Source organism: Manihot esculenta, chromosome 16 (assembly GCF_001659605.2).
Source record: "Manihot esculenta cultivar AM560-2 chromosome 16, M.esculenta_v8, whole genome shotgun sequence".
Lineage (NCBI taxonomy): Eukaryota > Viridiplantae > Streptophyta > Magnoliopsida > Malpighiales > Euphorbiaceae > Manihot > Manihot esculenta.
The window spans coordinates 18,892,643-18,917,140 of record NC_035176.2 but is presented as its reverse complement, the minus strand read 5'-3'; the positions used below and the strand labels follow the sequence as shown (position 1 = coordinate 18,917,140).

Below are 24,498 nucleotides of genomic sequence, written 5' to 3'. Positions count from 1 at the left end.
AACTTTTAGTCTACGTCTGCGCCTTCCCTTCTAGGCCTTTTCTCTAGGCAGTAGTTTTTTTCTAACTCTTCACTTTTCGACCTTTTTGTGAGCTCGGAAGAGTATCTCTCGGCCCCATCATTCTCAATGAGCTCCCTTGCTATCCTGCCTCTAGCTCGGGTTATTGTCTCGTTTCCTCAAATTGCTTCCCCGTCTCCATCTTCTGTCCTCCTACTGCTCTGTTAGGGATTTGATAGTTCAATGTGGGTTAGGGCTCATTAATATTGAGCCCTTCGGCTACAGGTGGTTTGATCAATAAGGTATTGAACCCTCTTTGCTGTAACATCTGGCTTAACCAGTGGGCAGTGTTCTATAACTGGAGAGCTATACTTTGCAGTTCTTGGTCAGACAGGGAAGTTTGGAGTATGGTCCCAGTTGAACTTGGTGAAGGGTTAAGCAACATGGGTGGCTGATTTACTGGGGCGGTTGGGCTAAAGAACAAGAACTGTGGACCTTTCTGAGTCGAGATCAAGTTGTTTGGGGTGATTTCTATATGGTTTTTACTGTGATTGGTCATGTAGATCTCAGTGGGTGAATGAGGATGAGAACTCCGGTAAATATAAAATTTCTTTCATTTTCCCACATACGGCACCAATTGATATCTGAAATCCAATAATGAGTTAGGTTCAAAGTATATTTTGATAAACTTAGTTTCTATTTTCCTTGCGTATTCTTTTATTCCTCTTATTTTTTATCTTTTAGTGATGTATAACTGTCGTCCTACGCTTATAATTATATTTACATTCGCCGTCCATATGAAGATATCAAGAGATCATTTAATTTCACTCGGCGCCACTTGAATATGATCCTGACATTATAAAATTTATTATTTTATGTGAACTAACAGATATATGGGATTAGGGCCTTCACAAACAGATTTGAGCCTAATCCAGCTTACTTGAATTGATCCTATGCTTACATAAGATGTGGAGCCACACCTCGGACACTATTTAAATTTAGACTAAGTATTTTAGTATGAATTTTTTTAAGATTTTGGCATTTGAAGTTCGGCTATTATCAAGTATTAACAAAATTTTAAAGCTTAAGAAATGATTATCTTTTAAAGGAGAAAGTAAGTTTTTTATAATCGACTTAATTTCTTTAATTAAAAAATATTTTTTATTTATCAAATTTTTTGAATGTTGCTAGAAAATATAAAAGGCATTTTAATTGAAATTCTTTTGCAAATCAAATGTAAAAGATTAAAACATATGAAAATATAATATCATATTATTTTATTTTTTATATTTTTATATTTTTGTGCAGAAAATATTTTAAAAAATATTTTATATTTAAAAAATATGAAAATATTTGGAGCAGCCAGTGTGTCGAGGAAAAAGAAAAGTTGAATATTATTTCTATGGAAGGGCAGAAGAGAGAGAAAAAAAAAACTGTAATAAATGTGTAGTCTCTGAGGTGTGTGGGGACATCAAATGATAAAAACAACAAAAACAGAGTAATCCTTCTCTCTCTTGTCCGTTAACTGATTACTGAAAGCTCTGTTTCTCTCGGTATATTAAAAACGAGCAGCCAACGAGGACCCTGACAAGCTGCACAGGCACCATCTCTATCTCTTTCTCTTTGTGGGTTCTGTTGCAGGCAGCTTCTCTCTTTTGCTGCTTCGAAAATTTGACTTGGGTTTTGCTTTTTATCTATCTTTTGCTTATGGGTTAAATAAACTGGTTTAGAGCCCTGTGGCTGAGGTTGAAGTGACCCCACTCGGGAATTTTAGGTGCCAACGCAAAAGAAAAATTAATATAAAAATCTTTGTCTCTTCTTCCATTGGAGTTTTTGTGTAGGTATTTGTTGAGCTGGTCTATCCTCATTTGGGTCTCCGTTTTTGTTCTCTTATTGTGTTCTTTTGGTATGCAGCTTTTTGCCATTTGATTCAAGTGTCAATGAAACTTCAGATTTGCTTATTTTTCACCTCTGTTTTTAATTTCAAGCTATTTGTGTTGTTCCCTTTTTGCAACTTCTTCTTGCTTTCAAGTTTCCAGCTCAATTTTGGGTTTCAAGAGATTAGGGAAGTACTGAGTCTTGATTTTATTTTTAGTTTCTATAATCCATCTAAACTTTTGTGGTGGGTTTCAATTCTTTCTTGGTTTTGAGGATGGATTTCAAGTGAAGACTAGAATTTTAGTCTTGGGTTCCGATTACTTTTGTGTTTTGAATTTAGGATTTGATAGCTGGGTCTTGTTGGAGATTTGTGAATTTTGTACCTTTTAATCTAGAGAGCGAAAATTCTTGGTTAAGGAGCTAGGGTAATCAATCAGAATCGATTATGGAAATGACTTCGAGAACTGAGATTGATGACGACAGTGACAACAACAGAGGCAGTATGTGGGTTTTGGATCAAAAGCTTGATCAGCCTATGGATGAGGAAGCTGGAAGGCTTAGAAATATGTACAGAGAAAAGGTTTGAGTACAGTTTTTTTTTTTTTTTTTGAATTTCTTTTAATAAAACAAGAGTTGGAGTTATATGTCATCCAAGTTAAGCACCGCTGGCTCTTTGTTAGTGGTGTATATCTGTACTTTGATGATTCATAAGCATATGTATTTTTATATTATCTTTTTTGTTTATGCTGCTTTGAAGTCCATTTTCTTGCACAGCTTGAATTTTGAGTTGGCTAGGGTTTTGAGCTTTCTAGTACACATGGATTGATCTTATTCATAACAAGAAGGTTGAATATCAGTTTGTGGAATTTGTGTACATGAGTTCTTGCATTTGGTTGACAGTGATTCTAAGTTGAAATATTGTATTTTTGAGACTTGCTATGTCAAATTGTGCTGTATATTATTTAATTAAATTAGTGGATTGTAAACATGTTGCTGTTACTGAATGCTGATCTAGTTTTCTTTGTTAATACAATTTTTATTCCTTCAGAAATTCTCGTTGCTTTTGCTTCTGCGGTTTGCATTCCAGAGTCTGGGCGTGGTTTATGGAGACTTGGGTACTTCTCCATTATACGTGTTCTACAATACATTTCCTCGAGGAATTCAAGATCCTGAGGATGTAGTTGGAGCTCTTTCGTTGATTATATACTCTCTTACGCTTATCCCACTCCTCAAGTATGTCTTCATTGTGTGCAGAGCTAATGACAATGGTCAAGGTAATGCAACCTTTGATATTTGGTCTCTCTACATTTGCTTTGATTTTTTATGAGCAATGAATTCATTAAGAGATCTCATGCTTACCATTTGCTAGGATATTCTTTTTCATCTACAGCCAATCACAAAGATAAATAGACAATATTATATGAAGAAACAGTGCTCTATTTTGTCTTATGTATTTTGTGATTTTGACACTGGCAGCAAAATAATTTTATTACTTGTCCTTTTATGGCCTAAGATTTAGATATCTAATTATTACTGATTTTTTGGGTGAAGAAAATTTACACTTATAATTGTGTTTTTCAATGTTTTAATAAGTTTTCTTGATGTAGTTGTGCAGACAGAAAGAAAGCTACAGTATAGAACCAAAGATGGCCTTTTTGCAATTGCATAACAGCCTATGCTTAAAGCAAAACCTGTTAACTTTTATGTGCCTATGGACAAAATGAATTTTTAATAATAAAATTGAAATAAGTAGGATAATCGTGGCTTTATGGTACTAGCACAAAAAAAAATTTGAAAAATGAAAATGGTAAATGCTCAAATTTTCACCTCTATACTTGTTGAGGGTGTTCAAATTAGCCCATTTTTCACCTTTTGTTTGAAGTTTCAATATAAGCTCAATTAGCCCAATTAAAAATAAAATCTTTTAGCTAAAAGTTTCTTGATTTATTGATTTAGAGTAAAGATTAAGAAGCTCAATTTCATTATTCTTGAGCTAAATTTCTTGATTCATCCCAGAAGTTAAGAAGCTCAGTTTCTTGATTTTCTTGATTTCTGGGCTAAATTGAGCATAATGTGCTAGGTCTGAAAGGAATATTCTATGGTTTCATTTTCACTTTTTTAGTTTAGAAATTGTTGTGTGCATCTTTTACTTTTATTATTTACCGCAATATTACAAATATATTCCTAGTATCGCAGGTATCCTATTGTCTTGCTGTTGATGTTAATGAGTATCCCAGTTCCAGAGCAACTGAGCTTATCCCTTCTTATGAACAGGTGGTACATTAGCTCTTTATTCTTTGCTTTGCCGGCATGCAAAAGTTAAAACTATTCCAAATCAACATCGGACAGATGAGGAGCTAACCACTTATAGTCGTTCTACTTTCCATGAGAATTCATTTGCTGCTAAAACTAAGAGATGGTTAGAGACACACCATTCCAGAAAGAGTGCACTTCTTATTCTTGTCCTTGTTGGCACTTGTATGGTGATCGGGGATGGGATTCTCACTCCTGCTATATCTGGTACCTTCATGCTTAGCTCATAAAGCCATTTTCTGAGTGTTAATTTGTGTGTTCCAAAGTGAACTAGTGCAAGAATAGCCAACACTAGTCAATTGAGCACAAGACTAAAATGCAAAGGTGGTTTATAGTCTTGTCAAAATTAGAATGATAGTTATATATTGAAAGACATAGGCTTGTCAAAATTAGAAATATAGTTATATATTGAAAGACGCAATTGGTATTTCATTTTCAGATATTGCACAGTATGTTCTAAATTGCAATATATCTCATCTCAATTGCTTGGAAGTAACAAAACAGAATTCCTTTTGTTGAAAAGTCACATGGATAAGCTTTTGGAGTACCCTACGCGTATTCCAATTATTCTGTGATATTTCAATACCCTTTTCATTTTGGGGGGGGGGGGGGGGGGGGATGGTGTATGAAACATGCTTACCGCTCAAGTATTTTTAAGAATAAAAGCTTCAGAAATATAAAATGCTCAACTTTAAAGATATGGATTGCATATGTAACATGTAAAAGAATTATGTCATAAACCCAACTTTTTAAATAAGTAATTGATATTTTCATATGTCTAGACATTAAATGATTTTATTGAGTTTCATGAAAAAGTTTTAGAAGCTTTGACAATTAGTTCAGGAACACTGGCTAAAAACCTACTTGAATTCAGTTTCAATTGCCATGTTGAGTAACAATGTTTAACTGAGTGGACACAGTTTATTTTTCAGAGTGAATGGCAGAATCAAACAAGTCATAAGACTTTTTGGTTCTTAAGTGCAGCATATGGCGTTTGCAGGTGATATACATCTGGGGTTAAGTAGAAAAGTTTTAAAGAATTATTAAGCTTATATCTTTTTCACGACACAATACAATGCGTTTTTATTTTTCTTTTTAATTCCTATGAATATGTTTAACCATACTATTTTTTCGCAGTTCTCTCAGCTGCCGGTGGGATTAGGGTAGACCACCCCAATATTAGTAATGGTACCTTTCTTCTCCTGAAAATGAACAAATTTTTGCTTTCTCTTCCCTCTGATTGCTGCCTGTTCTGTTTTTAATGACCTCTATTCATAACCAACTTAAATTATGAACTTCTGATTGTTCTCTGCTTTTTTTTTTTTGATGTAGATGTAGTCGTAGTTGTTGCTGTTATAATATTAGTAGGTTTGTTTAGCATGCAACACTATGGAACTGATAGAGTTGGCTGGCTCTTTGCTCCCGTTGTGCTACTTTGGTTTCTCTTAATTGGGGGCATTGGCATATTCAACATCAGGAAGTATGATAGCAGTGTTCTGAAAGCTTTTTCACCTGTATATATTTATCGGTATTTAAGAAAGGGAGGTAAAGATCGTTGGACCTCCCTTGGAGGTATTTTACTTAGTATAACAGGTGATTGTTCATTGTTTGTTTCTTTCACATTTAATTTCTTGTTACAGAAATCCTTTTCTGCCCTTGGTTTTCAACATTTGGTTAAGGTTATTAAGTGTATGACAGTGTTCTGAACTTCTTATGACTTTTTATCAATCATTACAGGTACAGAGGCCCTTTTTGCAGACTTAGCCCATTTTCCAGTTTCAGCCATACAGCTTGCTTTTACAATAGTTGTATTTCCATGCCTTCTTTTAGCATATTCTGGACAAGCAGCTTATCTTATGCAAAACTCGGATCATGTGATGGATGCATTTTATCGTTCTATACCAGGTCTGATCTGAACTGTTCTAGGTTATTGCAGTTTATCTCATGAAAAGAAACCTGATTGTTGTTGAGATAATGGTATTCCTGCAAGCACAGGACAAAGCATGAAAGACCAGATGATAAAAAAAAAAAGCAACCTTTTCCGCATTTTCAATTCTTGGCAAATTTTTTATTTTGAGCAATTTATCATAATTGCAAAAAATTAGTTTCTATATACCCATAGGTAAAATCTAAAATAAAAAAAAAGTAATAACACTATTAATAATATTACATTATTAAACAAGTGTAACTAGACAACGAACAATTGGGCAATTTTTGTGTATTTTCTCTATTGAAATAAGTGTGTTTATATATAGATTATAAGACTTTATTAAGATAATTCTTAAGAATCTTCTATCAATCAATTAGTATTAATTAGTCTATGATTATGTAATCTCCTTTAATTATGTACAGATTATGTTCACACTCTAACACTCCCCCTCAAGTTAGAGCATAGATGTTTGTCATTCCCAACTTATTAGAAAGATATTCTATTCGAGACCCATTTAAAGTTTTGGTGAACCCAGTTGCTCTCCTGTCTTCACATAACTGGTAGAAATTAAATTTTCTTGAATATTCTCACAAATGAAATGGTAATCAACTTCAATATACTTAGTCTATTCGTGGTATACTAGATTGAAAGCCATGTGAAGAGCAGCCTGATTATCGCACCAAAGTTTTGTGAATAACGCAACATTATACCAAGTTCTTTCAGCAATAATTTATCCATAAAATCTCACAAGTGGATTGAGACATGGTCCTTTATTCTGACTCGACATTTGATCTGGATACCACATTTTGCTTTTTACTTTTCTAACATACTAGGTTTTCTCCAATAAACACAGTAGATTATAGTCGACCTTCTATCACTTTTGGATTCTGCCCAATCAGCATCAGAAAAATTCAAGTGCAGTATGTCCATGATCACTATAGAGTATACTGAGTCTAGGGATTCCTTTTAGATAACATAAAATTTGTTTTAGAGCAGTCTAATGTTTCATCGTAGATGCAGACATGAATGTACAAAGCTTATTGCAAAAGCAATAGCTGGCCGAGTCATCACCATAAGGTAGTTCAGTTTTTCAACCAACCTCCTGTACCTCTTTGGATCATCGTAAGGGCCTCAGTCATCCTTTGTGGGATATATATTAGGAATCATTGGTGTGCTACGGGATTTAGCTTCCATTTTTCTAGTTTCTGCAAGTAAGTTAAGTAAATCAAGAATATATTTTCTTTGAGACAAGAAAATTTACTTTTTACTCCTTAAGACTTTGACTCTTAAGAAATACTAAAACTGATCCAAAGTCTTTGGTATGGAAGCTTGCATGCAAGTAGTTTTTGAGAGGAGAGTTCTCTGCACTGTCATTTTCTATAATGATAATATCATCAATATACACAACAAGAAGAACAATATCTAAATTTGTATAGAAGACTAAGTGGTCACACTTGCTTTTTTTTCAATCCAAATTCTTGAATAACTTCACTGAACTTGTCAAACCATGCACGGAGACTCTGCTTCAAACCATACAAGGATTCTTCAAACGGCAGACTTTTTTGTACTCCCCTGAGCAACAAATCCTGGTGGTTGCTCCATATACACCTCCTCTTGGAGGTCACTATATAAAAATACATTTTTGATATCTGGAGAATTTTGGGAGGAATTTTTAATTTTATTTCAATTGAATTGATCTTTGAGTATTTATATACAAAAAATCAATCTAAATTAGGAATAGTTACAATAAGAATAAAATCGGTAAAGAAGGATGTCCCAACCGATAATGTGATTCAAACGGAGATATGACATTGGAGCAGGCAACAGACCGAGTCACCCATGCATCCAAAATGTAGAGACCCTCAAATACATGTCCTTTACCAATAATCTGCTTCATCACAAGATCCGGAACGAGACAATAATAATAAAAAAAAACACAACAATTTAGATTTTTGATAAGTTTACTCATAGAGATTAAATTAAAGGCAAGATTAGGTAAACTTAGCACAGATGATAGGGTAATAGAAGGTGTAGATTTAACAGTCTTAGAATCCTTAACATTATAAGTTGATCCATCAGCTATAATAATAGGAGAAGGTATTTTATGAAATCGAAAGCTGGCAAAAATATGAGAATTACCTATCATGTGATCTGTGACATTAGAATCAATGACCCATTTATACGAAGAGGAAATAAGACAAGTTTTACCTGTCTCAACCATGATTGAAGATGTTGGAATAATTTCAGTAATATGGGGTCTTACTATCAGAAGCCATTTCAACCAAAACCTTATATTCTTATACCTTCAAACAAATTAAAGGAAGATAACAAAACTTAACCCAGTGAACAATAGGCTGCCACTAAAGAACACTTCCTAATCAACATCAGAGATGTCTGGAGTTTCATTGGAGACGTGCCAAAAATGGCTGGGCGATCGTTGGGGAAGAAATCAGAGGACAAACGGATGCCACACGTGCTCCCACGCGCCATCGCGTGAAACTAAGGCCAAAACTTAGATCGTTGCGTGAGCACTACTCGCGGAAGCTCCGGTCACTGTTTTCTGAGGAACGATCCGAAACGATGTTGTGCCTCTTCCTGTGTCGGTGGTGAGACCAAACAGACACCCTAACTTAGTGACCCAACAACCAGTTTCTCGACCTGAGAAACCCAAAGAAAACAGACATCCAAAATTAGCTTTGATACCATGTAACAAGACAAGGAACAATTGGATAATTTCTGTATGTTTTTATTTAATCTATTAAAGCAAGTGTGTTTATATACAGATTACAAGACCCTATTAAGGCAACTCCTAAGAATCCTCCATCAATTAATTAGTATCAATTAGCCTATGATTATGTAATCTCCTTTAATTATGTACAGATTATGTTTACATTCTAACAAAAAGCAAAACTAGTTCCAAGCTCAGGAAGTGAAGGATTGTGTTGAGATTATTTCTGTAAATAGCCTAGATTTGTAGTAGTAATTAGGGATATGATTGTGTGATATGATTGGGATATGATTAGGCTATAATTAGGGAATTAATTTATTTTCTTTCCTAGTGTGTACTCTTGTAAGTAGTATATATACCCCAATTGGCTTGAGGGGAATAATCAAGTATTTTTTCTCAAATCTTCTTCTCTCTTTTTCTTCCTTTCATCAAAGTTTCATGGTATCAGAGCCAAGAAATTTGGTTCACCTTTGAGTTGCAGATCTGACATCTTGCTTTGGTGACTTTCTGGAAATCAGTTAGTCTCACCACCTAGCCCATTCTCTATGCCGGCCTCTAATCTACTTTCCGGCGAAGCACCGCCTCCAGACACGCCTTCACGTGCCTCCAAGCGCCACCTCACACAGAGTTGTTTCCGTCCACGCGCCGGCGCGTGCACCATTTTCCGGGGATCGTTTCACGCCGGCGATTCTTCTCCCAGCTTCGCCCGGCACCGGCGACCAAAGCCCAGTAGGTCCGGTAGTTAGATCAGCTCGCCTTCACACGTCTTTCACCCACGTGTAGACGCGTGCCCCACTTTTCGGCAACGGTTTCACGCCGGCGATTCTTCTCCCAGCTCTGCCCGGCGCCGGCAATCAAAGCCCAGTAGGTGCGGTCGTCAGATTTACTGTTCACAGGTGTTCTTTTTGGCAGATTCGGCTCCTTTTTTGCAGATTCAGGTCTCTACTCGGTCTCTTGTTGTTTCAGAATCTCTCTCGACATGTCTGAGAATCAAAACACCCTCAATACAGATTCAGATTCAGATTCAGTCTCCATGGCCCAATCAAATATTGCCCATTCTGGTAATTCTTTTACTTATCTAACCAAGTCTTTACCCATTGGTTCATGGATCCTCGACTCTGGTGCTTCTGATCATATCTCTAGTAATCCCTCTCTTTTCTCTACTCTTGTTTCACCTTCCATACCATCTAAAGTCACATTAGCTAATGGTTCACAAACTCAAGTTAAAAGGATCGGTAACATATATCTCCTTCCTTCTATCCCCTTGACTAATGTTTTATTTAGCCCAGACTGTCCATACAACCTAATCTCTGCTAGTAAATTGACTAAAGATCTTCACTGTTCAGTCATTTTTACTACTGAATCTGTGGTTGTGCAGGACCGGAGTACTGGAAAGATGATTGGAGCAGGATATGAGTCACAAGGATTGTACTATTTTTTCACTTCTAACTCTCCAATTGCTTTTGTGTCTTCCACCTCCGCTGAACTCATTCATAGTCGTTGGGGACATCCAAGTTTGAACAAGTTACAAAAATTGGTTCCTGGCCTCTCTTCCTTGCCTTCTTTAGAATGTGAGTCTTGTCAACTCGGGAAGCAAACTCGAGCTTCTTTTCCCAAGCGAATCAATAATAGGACTAGTTTTATGTTTGACATTGTTCATTCAGATATTTGGGGTCCAAGTCGGGTTAGTACAACTCTGGGATTTCAATATTTTGTTACCTTTATTGATGACTATTCTCGTTGCACTTGGCTTTTTCTGATGAAGAGTCGTTCTGATTTGTTCCCTATTTTTCAAAAGTTTTATGCTGAAATCCATAATCAATTTGGTGTTCGCATTAAGATACTGCGAAGTGATAATGCAAGAGAATATTTGTCTTCTTCATTTACTCATTTCTTGTCTACTCAGGGTATTGCTCACCAAACTTCTTGCTCTTATACTCCACAACAAAATAGAGTTGCCGAACGAAAAAATCGGCATTTAATTGAAACAGCCCGCACTTTACTCCTATATCAGAATGTTCCGTTGCGTTTTTGGGGGGAAGCTGTCCTCACCGCCTGTTACTTGATTAACCGAATGCCTTTCTCTGTTTTGCAGCATCAAAGTCCTCATTCTGTCCTATTTCCTAACCAGAATACCATCCAGTTGTCTCTGCGTGTTTTCAGATATATATGCTTTGTTACCCAAATCAGTTAAATGTGTCTTTCTTGGCTATTTACGACTTCAAAAAGGTTACAAATGTTATGATCCTACTACTAACAGATATTTTGTGTCTGCAGATGTCACCTTTTTTGAAACCTCTCCTTACTTTTCTTCTAGTCCAACACACAAAACTTTTGTCCCTAGCGCTTTGCCTGTACCTCCGGCTCTTATTTCTTCTTTGTCGCAAGTGTGTCCATCTCCCACTCCTATGCCACCTCTTCAGGTCTATACACGTCGGTCTCACCCATCTGCTAATAACAATGACATTTCTCTCCCTAATGCAGGTACTTCTAATGACTCACCTCCCATTTCGTCATCACCTACTTCGGTCATGCCTTCAACTACAGCAGCTACTCCTCTTCTTGCTCTTCGAAAAGGTATTCGCTCTTCTCGAAATCCTCATCCCATTTATAATTTTGTGAGTTATCATCGTTTGTCTCCTTCCTATTATACTTTTGTCTCTGCTGTGTCTGCTATCTCCATACCCAAGACAGTTAGAGAAGCATTAGATCATCCTGGTTGATGTAATGCCATGGTTGAGGAAATGACTGCTCTGCATAACAATGGAACTTGGGAACTGGTATCTTTACCATCGGGTAAGTCTACTGTTGGTTGTCGATGGGTTTACACAGTTAAGGTGGGACCTGATGGCAAAATTGATCGCCTTAAAGCTCACCTTGTAGCTAAAGGTTACACACAGATTTTTGGGCTTGATTACAGTGATACTTTCTTTCCCGTAGCCAAAATAGCTTCTGTTCACCTCCTTATCTCATTGGCTGCAATTAATCACTGGACCCTGCATCAACTGGACATTAAAAATGCCTTTCTTCATGGAGAGCTCGTTGAAGAAGTTTATATGGAGCAACCACCAGGGTTTGTTGCTCAGGGGGAGTCAGGCTTAGTATGTCGTCTTCGGCGCTCTTTGTATGGGCTAAAACAGTCTCCAAGAGCATGGTTTGGACGATTTAGCACTGTAGTTCAACAGTTTGGAATGTCTCGAAGTAATTTTGATCATTCCGTATTTTTTCGTTATAATGGTGATAGATGCATCTACTTGGTGGTCTATGTTGATGATATTGTCATTACAGGAAATGATCATGATGGAATCTCTCAGCTTAAGCAACATTTGTTCAGTCATTTCCAAACTAAAGATCGGGGGAAACTGAAATATTTCTTGGGAATTGAAGTGGCACAGTCTAAAACAGGTATTGCAATTTTTCAACGGAAATATGCTTTGGATATATTGGAAGAAACAGGCATGTTAGACTGTAGACATCTGGACACTCCCATGGATCCAAATGTTAAGCTTATTCCTGAACAGGGGGAGCCACTTAAAGATCCTGCTAGATACAGAAGATTAGTCGGCAAGCTCAATTATCTCACTATCACACTACCAGATATTTCCTTTGCTGTAAGTGTGGTTAGTCAATTTCTTCAAACTCCATACAGTAGTCACTGGAATGCAGTCATTCGCATTCTTAGATATATCAAAGGAGCTCCAGGACAGGGTCTACTCTATGAGGACAAGGGTCACTCACAAATTGTTGGCTATTCTGATGCAGATTGGGCAGGTTCCCCTTCAAATAGACGATCTACTTCAGGATATTGCATTATGATTGGAGGGAATCTCATATCCTGGAAAAGTAAAAACAGAGTGTGGTTGCAAAATCAAGTGCAGAAGCAGAATATCGAGCTATGGCTTTAGCAACATGCGAACTCATCTGGTTGAAGCAACTCCTTAAGGAATTGAAATATAGTGATACTGGCCAAATGAAGTTGATATGTGATAATCAAGCTGCCCTCCATATTGCATCAAATCCAGTTTTTCATGAGAGGACGAAGCATATAGAGGTGGATTGCCATTTTATTAGACAAAAGATTGAGTCCGGATGCATTTCTACTAGCTTTGTCAACTCAAATGATCAGCTAGCTGATGTTTTCACAAAGTCACTTTGAGGACCACGAATTGAGTATGTTTGTAACAAGTTTGGAGCATATGATATGTACCCTCTAGCTTGAGGGGGAGTGTTGAGATTATTTCTGTAAATAGCCTAGATTTGTAGTGGTAATTAGAGATATGATTGTGAGATATGATTGGGATATGATTAACCTATAATTAGGGAATTAATTTATTTTCTTACTTAGTGTGTACTCTTGTAAGTAGTATATATACCCCAATTGGCTTGAGGGGAATAATCAAGTATTTTCTCTCAAATCTTCTGCTCTCTTTTTCTTCCTTTTATCAAAGTTTCAGATTGCATTAGGTTGTTGGCCTATGTAAAACTCAATCAATGCTAATGACATGGACTCTTTTTTTTTTTTTATAATTATGGATATAGGGACATGCCCACCTAGACTCACATATGCATCCACTTGTGTGTGTTAAAGTATAAGGAAGGTGTTGAAAATTTGATTCATGATATTAAGAAGGGTAATAAGATTAGTAGTAGAGAACTAAATGCATAAAAATGGAATTCAGATGCATTTAAATAGACTTTACAACCAAGATTCAAAAATTAAAAAATCTCAACAATATATCTAATATTCTAACAAATCCTATAATTTATTTAAATAATTAAAATTCTAGGAAAAAAAATAAAAAATAATAACTGAATATCAAATCTAATTTTAAAATTTTAAATTAAATCTCAACATTTTCCCTTAATTAAAAATTTCCATAAAATTTAAATTTTGTAGAGCACTTCTCTCCAAATATCAATTTGTGAAGCACATTTCTCCAAATATCAATTTGTGAAACACTTCTCCCCACTGGATGATGCAATTCTCATCATCTTTCAATTATTGAGCACTTCTCTCAAAAACAAAACTTCTTAGTGCACTTCTCACCAACTAATTCAAAATAAAGTTTCTTCTCTAGCCACTTCAATTAAATTTATATTTTTGTCATTTTTAAATTTGAATTTTTTTTGTGAATGGCCAAATCTTTTGCACTTGAAACATTGTGGCTTTCCTTTGTGCCAACGGTCTTTTTCTTTATGAGAAGTTTTTCCTTCTTCCTTTGCATCTTTGACTAGATAAGTTTCTTCAACTATCTGTTCAATCCCCCCTTTTCTCATAGCTCTTCTCTGCTCTTGTGTCTGCAAAGCATTAATCAATTCAAATAAAGTTATTTCAATGGTATCTCTTGAATCTTCAAGAGATGAAATTTTTGCCTCAAATCTTTCAAGCAAACTTATAAACATTTTATCTATGATTCTCCTAACAACCAAATTTTATTCACCACCATCATTAGTCGGTCAAAATATACTTGTATGGTCTCATTTTCATTCATGCTCAAAGTCTCAAAATCTCTTTTGAGATGTAGGACTTGCATCCTCCTTGTTCTTTCATTGCCTTGATATAATTCTTCAGCACATTTTAAGCTTCTTAGTAGTTTTACAAGTCATAATTATTGTGAAAATTACTTATGAGACAACAGAGTGGATTATAAATAAAAGTCTTGGAGCTTTTGTTGCTTCACTTTTACGAGCCTTTATCTGATTGAGTGTTGGATTATTTCCTAAGGGATGTAATTCTCTTTCATCTTCAACCCATTACCACAAGCCAAAACATCTTAGATGAGTCTTCATCTTGACGGCCCATACTTGGTAACTTCACCATTAAACAATGGAGGTAAGAGGGTTGTTGAATTAATGGCAGCCATGAACTTTTATGTTGTTTTTTTGTTACTCAATCTCACAGTTTCACAAGGATCAGAAGCTCTGATACCATATTGAAAATTTGATTCATGATATTAGGAAATATAATAAGATTATAAGTAGTAGAAAACTGAATGCATAAAAATGGAATTCAGATGCCTTTAAATAGACTTTACGACTAAGAATCAAAAACTAAAAGATCTCAACAATATATCCAATATCTCAACAAAACCTATAACTTATTTAAATAATGAAAATTCTAGAAAATAAAAAATAATAACTAAATATCAAACTAATTTTGAAATTTGGAATTAAATCCCAACGGAAGGTCCCTAAATATGGATGGATATGGGGATAAAGAAGTTACTACCTTCATACTATCATTTGTAATATTGTAAAGAATAGGCAAGTTTCCTACATCTTGATGGATTGATGAGTGTGGGTATGAAGCTAGTCTAATAGACTCTAGGTTCGTTTAGATACCTAAATATAAGATCATTAACTTGAAAGTCGATAGAACTTGTGGACACTATGAAAAAGAGGACAATTTATATAGCTTATTTGCCAAAAAAACTAAGTAGACAGGAGAAAGGAAAAGAGATACAATTCCTCAGATAATTGGATATAGGAATCCAATTCCTGCTGTAAACTGGATTGATTTCCCATGGCACCTTACTTTGATACCAAGTTGTTACGATCCCAGATCACGGATCGCGTTACGGGACGATAGAAGGGAAGGAGCTCATTAGAGGGAGCTCTTAATATTTCAGACTCATTAATGATAGAGTCTTAAATCTCAATTGTGTTTGTAATTTTTCTGCTTGCTTAATTGAATAAATCTATGGTATAGTAGAGGTTCATACAATCATAGTACTTCTATTTAGAATAGAAGTCTAATACAAGCAATTATTAGATACAGAACCTATAAAATAAGACAATGGATACTGTTATAGGAAGTAGATATGTTGATATAGGAAGTTGTTAAATTTGGGTTAGGCCTAACTCACCCCAAAAGCTAGCTTAAGGGGGAGAAGTGCCTAAAACCCTTATAAGGGGCACGTTACCGCCATTCCAATCCGATGTGGGATTCAATACACTCTCCTCACACGCAGAATTATACTGTAGCGTGACATATTTGTGGGAGACCCAACATCGGATGGGAGGGTGTGATACTATGTTAAATTTGAGTCAGGCCTAACTCATCCTAAAAGTTAGCTCAAGGGGAGGAGTGCCTAAGATCTTCTTTATAAGGGGCTTGTTACCCCTATCCCAAACCGATGTGGGATTCAACAGAAGTAAATATGGATAGATTTATTAGTTCCTTGATCTTAGGAATTGTATGATTATAGACTTGATAAAATGATTCCCTTTTCTTTCTAGATATGTTTTTTATGTATATATATGTTGTAATTTCTATTTCTCTACATGGTATCAGGGCTCTGTTTGTCTTGTTCTTTTAGGTCACCCCTATAGGGTGACGTTTGTCTCTCGCCGCCCAGCCAGGAAGGACGCTAGAGAGTTTCGATGCTGCCTTGAAGAGCCTACAACTGTCCGACCAGCGAGTGACCCTCACGCACCGCAACTAGCTTCTGACACTGTCCCACTCACCGACACGTGGAGGCGCATAGCTTGTCCACCTGTGCTCCAGCCACCATCACCAGTGTCGCCTCATGGTCCTCTCTTCAGCTCTGTGGTCAGTTTGCCGTTTTGGTGTTTCGTGGAGGTGTTTTTGGGTTGGATTGCGTTTTGGTACTGTTTACGTCCCTTCTTTTTTTTCCTGTGCCTTCTGTTGCCTTTGATTTGGGTGGGCTGTTTCCATGGCTGAAATTAAAAACACGGTAGCTGATGTAATTCTTGTGATGCCTAAAATCATGGAACACAAATTAAATGGATAAATTGTTGTATCTCATTTTTTCTTGATCATTATGGTTTTAGGAACTTTCGACGAAGCAGATTATTGGGAGACGTGAGTCAGAGGGCCTTTACATTCTCAATCAGAAAAATCCTGGATCTCTTGCATGTTCCACGAGTTTAACTCTTTTTGATGTGTTCATTGTCGGTTGGGGCATCCTTCTCTCTCTGCTTTAAAAAAGTTATGTCCACAGTTTTAATTTTTATCTGTTTTAGATTGTGAGTCGTGTCAATTTGTCAAATATCATCGTTTATCTACAGTGTCTCGAGTCAACAAATAGGCTTCATCTCTCTTTGAGTTAGTACATTCAGATGTTTGGAGTCTTTGTCCTATTGTGTCTAAGTCTGGCTTTATGTACTTTGTTATTTTTGTTGATGATTTCTCTCACACTACTTGGTTATTTTTAATGAAGAGTCGTGCAGAATTATTATCTATTTTTTGTGCTTTCTATGCTGAAATCTAAACTTAATTCAATATTTCTATTCGAATATTGTAAAAGTGATATTGCTAAAAAATATCTTTATGGAGAATTTCAATCTTATTTGTCATACAGGAAGATTGATGAATAATCCCCAAAAAGATATTCTTTAGCATCATCACTTTGCAATATTCAAATAGAAATATTGAATTGGGTTTAGATTTCAACATATAAAGCACAAAACATAGAGAATAATTCTGAACGAATCTTTATTAAAAATAATCAAGTAGTGCGAGAGAAATTATCAACAAAAGTAACAAAGTACTTAAAGTCAGATTTAGACACAATAGGACAAGAACCCCAAACATCCGAATGTACTAATTCAAAAGGGGACGAAGCCCGTTTATTGACTCGAAACACTGTAGGTAAACGATGATATTTGGCAAATTGACATGACTCACAATCTAAAATAGATAAAGAGGGAAATTGTGGATATAACTTCTTCAAAGCAGAGAGAGAAGGATGCCCCAACCGACAATAAATATCAAAAGGAGTTAAACTCGTGAAACATGCAAGAGATCTAGATAGTTTTTGATCCAAGATATAAAGACCCTCTAACTCACGCTCTCTACCAATAATCTGTTTCGTCAAAAGATCCTGAACTACACAATGATCAGGAAAGAATGAGACAATAATTTAGTGCACGAGTGAGTTTACTGACGGAAAGCAAATTAAAGGAGAACTTAGGAAGGCGTAACACAGAGGATGCAAAAAGAGATGTTAAGTTGACATGTCCATGACGGAAGATTTAGAGCCATTAATAAGAGTAACATAAGAAAATAATGTATGAGACTTAAGATTGGACAAAAGGGTAGAATTATCTGACATATGATTGGTAGTACTAGAATCAATAACCTATTTTGAGGATGAAGATATAAGGCATGCAGTAGAGTTACCTGACTCAGCAATTGTAGTGATAAGAGAATTAGAGGATTTCAGAGATGCCTGGTATTGAGTAAATTGTGCATACTCATCCGCAGATATCAAAGCAGTTGGATCAATTGAAGGATTCAAGGCTAGACTAGTTGCTAAGGGAAATACTCAAACCTATGGAGTGGATTACTAAGAGACATTTGTCCCTGTTGCCAAAATGAACTCAATCGAGTATTGTAATGTTGCGCTGTCAATTTTGACTCGAACCTACAATAATTTGATATGAAAAATGCATTCCTCCACGGAGACTTGGAGGAGGAAGTATATAGGAAATCTCTCCTGGATTTGCTAATGAAAAAAATACAAGGAAAGGTATGCAGGTTGAAGTAGCCGTCCAAAGCTTAGTTTGATCGATTCAGCAGAGCTATGATTTCCTTTGGCTATCAACAGAGCAATACTGACCATACTCTATTTATCAGACATCACAAGGGTAAAATTACTTTTCTCATAGTCTACGTTGATGACATAGTAATAACAGGGGATGTCACTGAAGAGATGTCTCGGCTATAAAAGCTTTTAGCTCAAAAGTTTGAAATTAAAGATCTAGAAAAACTTCAATATTTCCTGGGATCGAGATTACCATATCAAATAAGGGAATCTTTATTTCTCAGAAAAAATACATTCTAGATTTTTTGGAAGAAATTGGTATGTTGAGCCACAAACTAGCAGAAACTCTCATTGAGAGCAAGCACAAGCTACAAGCAAGAATTGGTCAATTAGTGGATATTGGCAGATATCAGAAGTTGGTAGGCAGACTGATTTATCTTTCGCATATTCGACTAGACATAACATATATAGTCAGCTTAGTCAGTTAATTTATGCATGATCCTCGTGAGTCTCACATGCAAGCTGTTTTTCGCATTTTGCAATACTTGAAGTCTACTTCTGAAAAAGGTCTTTTGTTCTCTAAACACGGGCATCTCCGCATACACGCATTAGCAGATTGGGCTGGATCTCTTGATGATAGGAGGTCGACTAGTGGTTACTGTACACCTGTAGGGAAAAACCTTATCACTTGGAGAAGCAAAAAGCAAAGTATTGTTACTCGATCAAATACTGAGGTGGAATATAGAACAATAGCGTAAGGTATTTTTGAACTCTTATGGATGCAGAGATTGTTGGAGGAATTGAAACTGTTGGAGAGAGATAAACTCCTCTTATACTGTGACAACAAAGATGCCATTAGTATAGCTCACAATTCGGTTCAACATGACCGAACGAAATACGTAGAGATTGATTGACACTTCATTAAAAAGAAGTTAATAAATGATGTATTGAGATTAGATCACGTAACTTTCGATGAACAACTGCTCAACAACAAGACCTATCACACCTTGGTTAAACCAAAATTGCATGTGTATATCTGTGCACCAATTTGATGGGGAGTGTTAGACCAACGTAGAAAGTTCATAATTAGGAGGAGGATTCAGATTTTTGGGATCCTAATTAGGCTTGATTATAGAGATTTTATTTTTATTGTAAATATTTCTAATTTAGATTGATTCTTTGTGTATAAATATTCAAACTTTGTAAATATCAATTCAATTAGAATAAAATAAAAAATTCTTTCCATAATATTTGGTTTGCTGATAAAGCACTGGATTCAAAGCGATATGAAGAGGAGCTTAGTGTGTTTGGTTAACCCTACTTCAAATAGACCCTTCTCGGTTTCATCCTTCATTATCTTCCAGTTCCACTATCATTACGACTAACAAGACCAATGTCACCATACTAAAAAGGTTGAGGAGCTTCTATATGGAGTATTCTAGCAAAGGTGTCATGTAGAGATGAGATGTCAAAATCAAAAAGAATATAAGATTTAACAGTCTCAAACTATTGAGGAAGGCCTGTAAGAAAACTCATCGCAACTATTTGCACTCATTGAGCCTACTGAAAAATTACATTCGGATTAAATGGCATCAAAATATTAAGTTCTTCATAGATCCTTTTGAAATCCATAAAATAGGCTGTGAATGATCTGTCTTGTTTCTCTGCTCCATAAAATGCTTTACATACCTCATAAATACAAGAACTATTACTTTTTCCAGAATATGAAATTTCTAGATAGTCCATTAATTTCTTGACAAATTCACAATAATTAATCAAGCTAATTACCTCAAAATGAATGGAGTTTCAAATCTGCAGGCACAATCGAGCATCTTCTGTCATCTAGGTTTGCCTCGTCTCATCAGTAGGAAGATTCTTAGACAATCGTCCATACAAATGCTTCACAAATACACGCAAACAGTCTTGCTACATTCTAGATAATTAAAGCCATTAAGTTTATGTTATTTGATTTTTGTCATTATTGGAATTGCGTCAGCAATCATAGTTTTGTTATTTGCTATTTTTAATATATTGATTCACAAAAGGCAAGATAGTCACATTGAAATACTAAAATATCTTCCCAGAGTCAAAAAACAGCACCCACTAGCACAATTAGATATCTAAAACCAAAAAACACTTGTACTGATTCTGAAATAAGAGAGAGTGCAGCAGAATCTCTAGGTATTGCAGAAACAGAAGTCCAAAGGGTACAAAAACGTACCAAAGAACAAAGTCCTACTCAAAGGCATGGAATTACAGAACCAATGACTGAAAGATCCTCCCCTCCAAGATGATGTTGGTGATAAAGAGTGGGAACCAAAAAGCTGTCAAACGTGCCTCCATGCTTCGGCAAGTGGGACTGTGGTAGAAATCAGGAGCAGCGCGTGTGGCACACTTGCGAGTCCTTCTGTGACGGAGCTAGGTGGAAACAACCAGTTGATGGCCCAGCTTCCTCCTAGGGCCGATGGTGAGACAAAAATGTCATCCCTAAGTTGGAGGCCCAATTCTTCAATGTAGAAAACCCTAAAATGACTTTGAAATCAAATGATAAATTTTCCATTGAAGCTCTAATACCATGTGGAGAATATTTTTTGTGTCTATTCATATGAAGATACGTCCAACATTTATATGCAAGTGATTCTATGTCTATCAATCCTAAATAGGAAGGTATTCTCATAACTATGCTATCTAATTTAGGAAGAGAATATTTATATAGTTGGCTTTTTATCTATAACAATGACGTTGATACTTGATACACATGGAGGGTGATGATGAGGTGCATTAGGGAAGTAGTAGTTGATACACTAGGTATGTTCAAAGGTAAAAATGCTCACAAGAACTATATAGAAAGTTACGACAGCTCTGGCTGGATGGATGAGAGAGGGATGTGCACAATGATAAACATTATCTTTTTATTTTAAATTTCACAGCATAGATGTGCCCCGTACCGCAAGTGATTTACCTGCTCTTGCTAGATTATAGTAAGAGGGATGTTTTGTGAGACAAAATTAAGTTGAGGTAAATTTTTGTAGCAAATGAAATTTAGGGACGGAAATGAAACAAGGTAAAAATTTAGGGATGGTTAGTAAAAAAAAATTACCCCTCAAATCTGAGACGGGTCTACCAACAGCTAGTTTAAATTTAGCAAGTGAAAATTTTTATGCTATATTATAATTTCTCCAACTTCTTTGTGTGAGATTGAATGAAAAATATGGGTTTCATTCCACTTAGTTTCCGTTATAAGTTGTCAAAAAATCACTCAACCTAAAAGTTCAAACTTACAGGTAAAACCACAAGAGGTCTTGAAAACAACATTATATCTCTTATACCTACATGTGAATTCTCACTAGACTTTGAAGTGTGAAGCAACACATGCTCACTTTGTTTTGTGATGAAATATTTAACTGATAATTGGAGCAGCCAAGATTAATGTTCTGAAATTTTTTGGTTTGAGAGGTTCCTATGCCATGTCAAGCAATCACTCAACTTGGGAATTCGAACAATAATTTTCTTTCACTGATATGTCAAGCAATCACTCAACTTGGGAATTCGAACAATAATTTTCTTTCACTGATATAAGTGTTTACTTTAAATGCTAATTTATACATTCTATTTTCTTTATGCAGACAGCATTTATTGGCCAGTGTTTATTGTTGCAACTGCAGCTGCTATAGTTGCAAGTCAGGCCACAATATCTGCAACTTTTTCAATAATCAAGCAAGCTCTTGCACATGGTTGTTTCCCAAGAGTCAAGGTGGTTCATACATCAAAGAAGTTCCTTGGTCAGATATATGTTCCTGATATAAATTGGATTCTTATGGTTCTTTGCATTTGTGTGACCGCTGGGTTCAATAACCAAAGCCAAATTGGAAATGCCTATGGTAAGTATCTTTTATTGAATGATATAAAATTTTCCCCATCTTTCTTCTTGTGGTATTTTATCCAAGTCTGGAAGATCACAACAAACTAGCAGTCTTGGTACGAAGGCATACATATTACGTTATGTTAAAGCATTTTCTTTTGTATATATCACATAAAGCTGTAATTTTGAAAGATTCTTTTCTTTTCAGTTGGCCAAGAGAAAATAAATTGGTTACTTTGTGAGCTTGTGTTTTAAAATATTAAATAAGATCAAACAGTAAGTGAAAGACCTGTCAACTTATCACGAATTATGGTTCAGGGCATAGAAACCAGAGATTACTCATGTATCTTTTCTATTGATATTTATCGCTAAGTGGATGCTTGCATTATGCCTTTTCTTTACTATTGTTTTTTGTAAAAAAATATTAATATAATTTATCTTCACTTGTATTATTGCTTTTTGCTGGAGTCAGTTCTAAATACTTAGGTCTGACATAACGTTGAACCATTGATGCACGCTGACAACACATCCCACCAACTACATCATCGCATTTGATGAGAATGAACATGCACATACTCAGCTGGAGCTATATATAAAATTTCTGAAGGTTATTTCTTTGGAAATTAGTAATTGGTAGATCTATAAAACATTATTTGTATATAGGATTAGTTTAAAGGTGATAACTGTATGAGGTTATCTGATATCTTGATTATTTAAATAAATCTTGTCTTTGTCATGGATGCACATGTATTTTTCTGCATCTTCATCTTCTGTTTTTTTTATATTTTTATTTTATTTTTTATTTTCACATTTCTGTTTTATGGAGGGGATTGGACCTGGTTCAGGGATTTGAATCTCCTGTTTCCTGTCTCATTTTCTTTTCCAGACACAGTTCAAGTTTGTCTTTGATACGTTGTCCTGAACTGAACAAAATTTTGTGCATTAACAGGGACAGCAGTGGTGATTGTCATGTTGGTAACCACATTACTTATGGCTCTAATCATGATACTAGTGTGGCGCTGCCATTGGATTCTTGTCCTGCTTTTCACGGGCTTATCACTAGTTGTGGAATGCATGTATTTTTCTGCTGTGCTCTTCAAAGTTGATCAAGGTGGGTGGGTTCCCCTCGTGATTGCCGCAGCCTTTCTTGTCATTATGTATGTGTGGCATTATGGTACGTTGAAAAGGTATGAATTTGAGATGCATAGTAAGGTTTCAATGGCATGGATTGTTGGGCTTGGCCCCAGCCTAGGACTGGTAAGAGTTCCTGGAATCGGACTTGTGTACACAGAGTTAGCGAGCGGGGTTCCCCACATCTTTTCTCACTTCATCACAAATCTACCTGCTATTCATTCTGTCGTTGTATTCGTATGCGTGAAGTATCTTCCTGTCTACACAGTTCCAGAAGAAGAGAGATTCCTGGTCAAGCGTATTGGACCAAAGAATTTCCACATGTTCCGTTGCGTTGCAAGGTATGGCTATAAAGACTTGCATAAGAAAGATGAGGAATTTGAGAAAAAACTCTTTGATAACCTCTTCTTGTTTGTCCGGCTCGAGTCCATGATGGAAGGGTGTTCAGACTCAGATGAGTATAGTATATATGGTCAGCGAACCGAGCAATCAAGGGACGCCCTTTTGAATGATAATAATGGAAATACAACTTCTTCTGCAGTAGATTCCATAATTTCATCAGTCGATTCAATCGTGCCCATTAAGTCACCTGTAAATCCAAATTTCACCATTAGGTCATCAGGACAAACAAGCAGCCAAATGGAGATTGATGAGTTGGAATTTTTGAATAATTGCAGGGATGCTGGGGTGGTGCACATACTAGGGAATACAGTGGTAAGAGCAAGGAGGGAATCAAGGTTCTACAAGAAGATAGCTGTTGATTATATTTATGCATTTCTTAGGAAGATATGTAGGGAGAACAGTGTGATTTTTAATGTTCCTCATGAGAGTCTCTTGAATGTGGGACAGATATTCTATGTATAAATCTGTCTTGTTTCTTGTCATTGGTTGATACATTATACAAGCGAGTAAAACAATTTTTTTTTTTTTTTTTGTTCAATAAATCATTGAATTGAGATTTTTCAGTTGTTGAAGAATAAGAAGAAAAAGAAAGGACAGAAACGAAAGAAGAGAAAATAAGGGCATAAAGAACAATTATTTCGTTGCTGATAGTTATTTTCTAATTGGTACATAGGAGCATCTGAATTATGGGAGTATAGTTATGTAACATCCTCAACGACTAGGAATATCAAACGAAAGAATATTTAAA

The 24,498-nt window shown here is 35.8% G+C and overlaps 1 protein-coding gene across 1 annotated transcript; it reads left to right on the top strand.

Annotated features, from left to right (window-relative positions):
* The first annotated feature begins 1,555 nt into the window (after positions 1-1,555).
* LOC110607712 (potassium transporter 11) lies at positions 1,556-24,281 on the top strand. The gene is made up of 8 exons (XM_021746857.2): positions 1,556-2,455; positions 2,924-3,149; positions 4,150-4,395; positions 5,326-5,376; positions 5,521-5,781; positions 5,926-6,093; positions 21,982-22,236; positions 23,167-24,281. Exons 1-8 carry the CDS (start codon positions 2,321-2,323, stop codon positions 24,210-24,212), a joined length of 2,388 nt encoding a protein of 795 aa, XP_021602549.1. The 5' UTR covers positions 1,556-2,320; the 3' UTR covers positions 24,213-24,281.
* Positions 24,282-24,498: the final 217 nt, after the last annotated feature.

Coding starts and splice junctions, on each gene's coding strand:
- LOC110607712 (XM_021746857.2), top strand. CDS start 2,321: ATGGAAATGACTTCGAGAACTGAGATTGATGACGACAGTGACAACAAC. Junction 3,150..4,149: donor AGCTAATGACAATGGTCAAG/GTAATGCAACCT, acceptor TCTTATGAACAG/GTGGTACATTAGCTCTTTAT. Junction 5,377..5,520: donor CCACCCCAATATTAGTAATG/GTACCTTTCTTC, acceptor TTTTTGATGTAG/ATGTAGTCGTAGTTGTTGCT.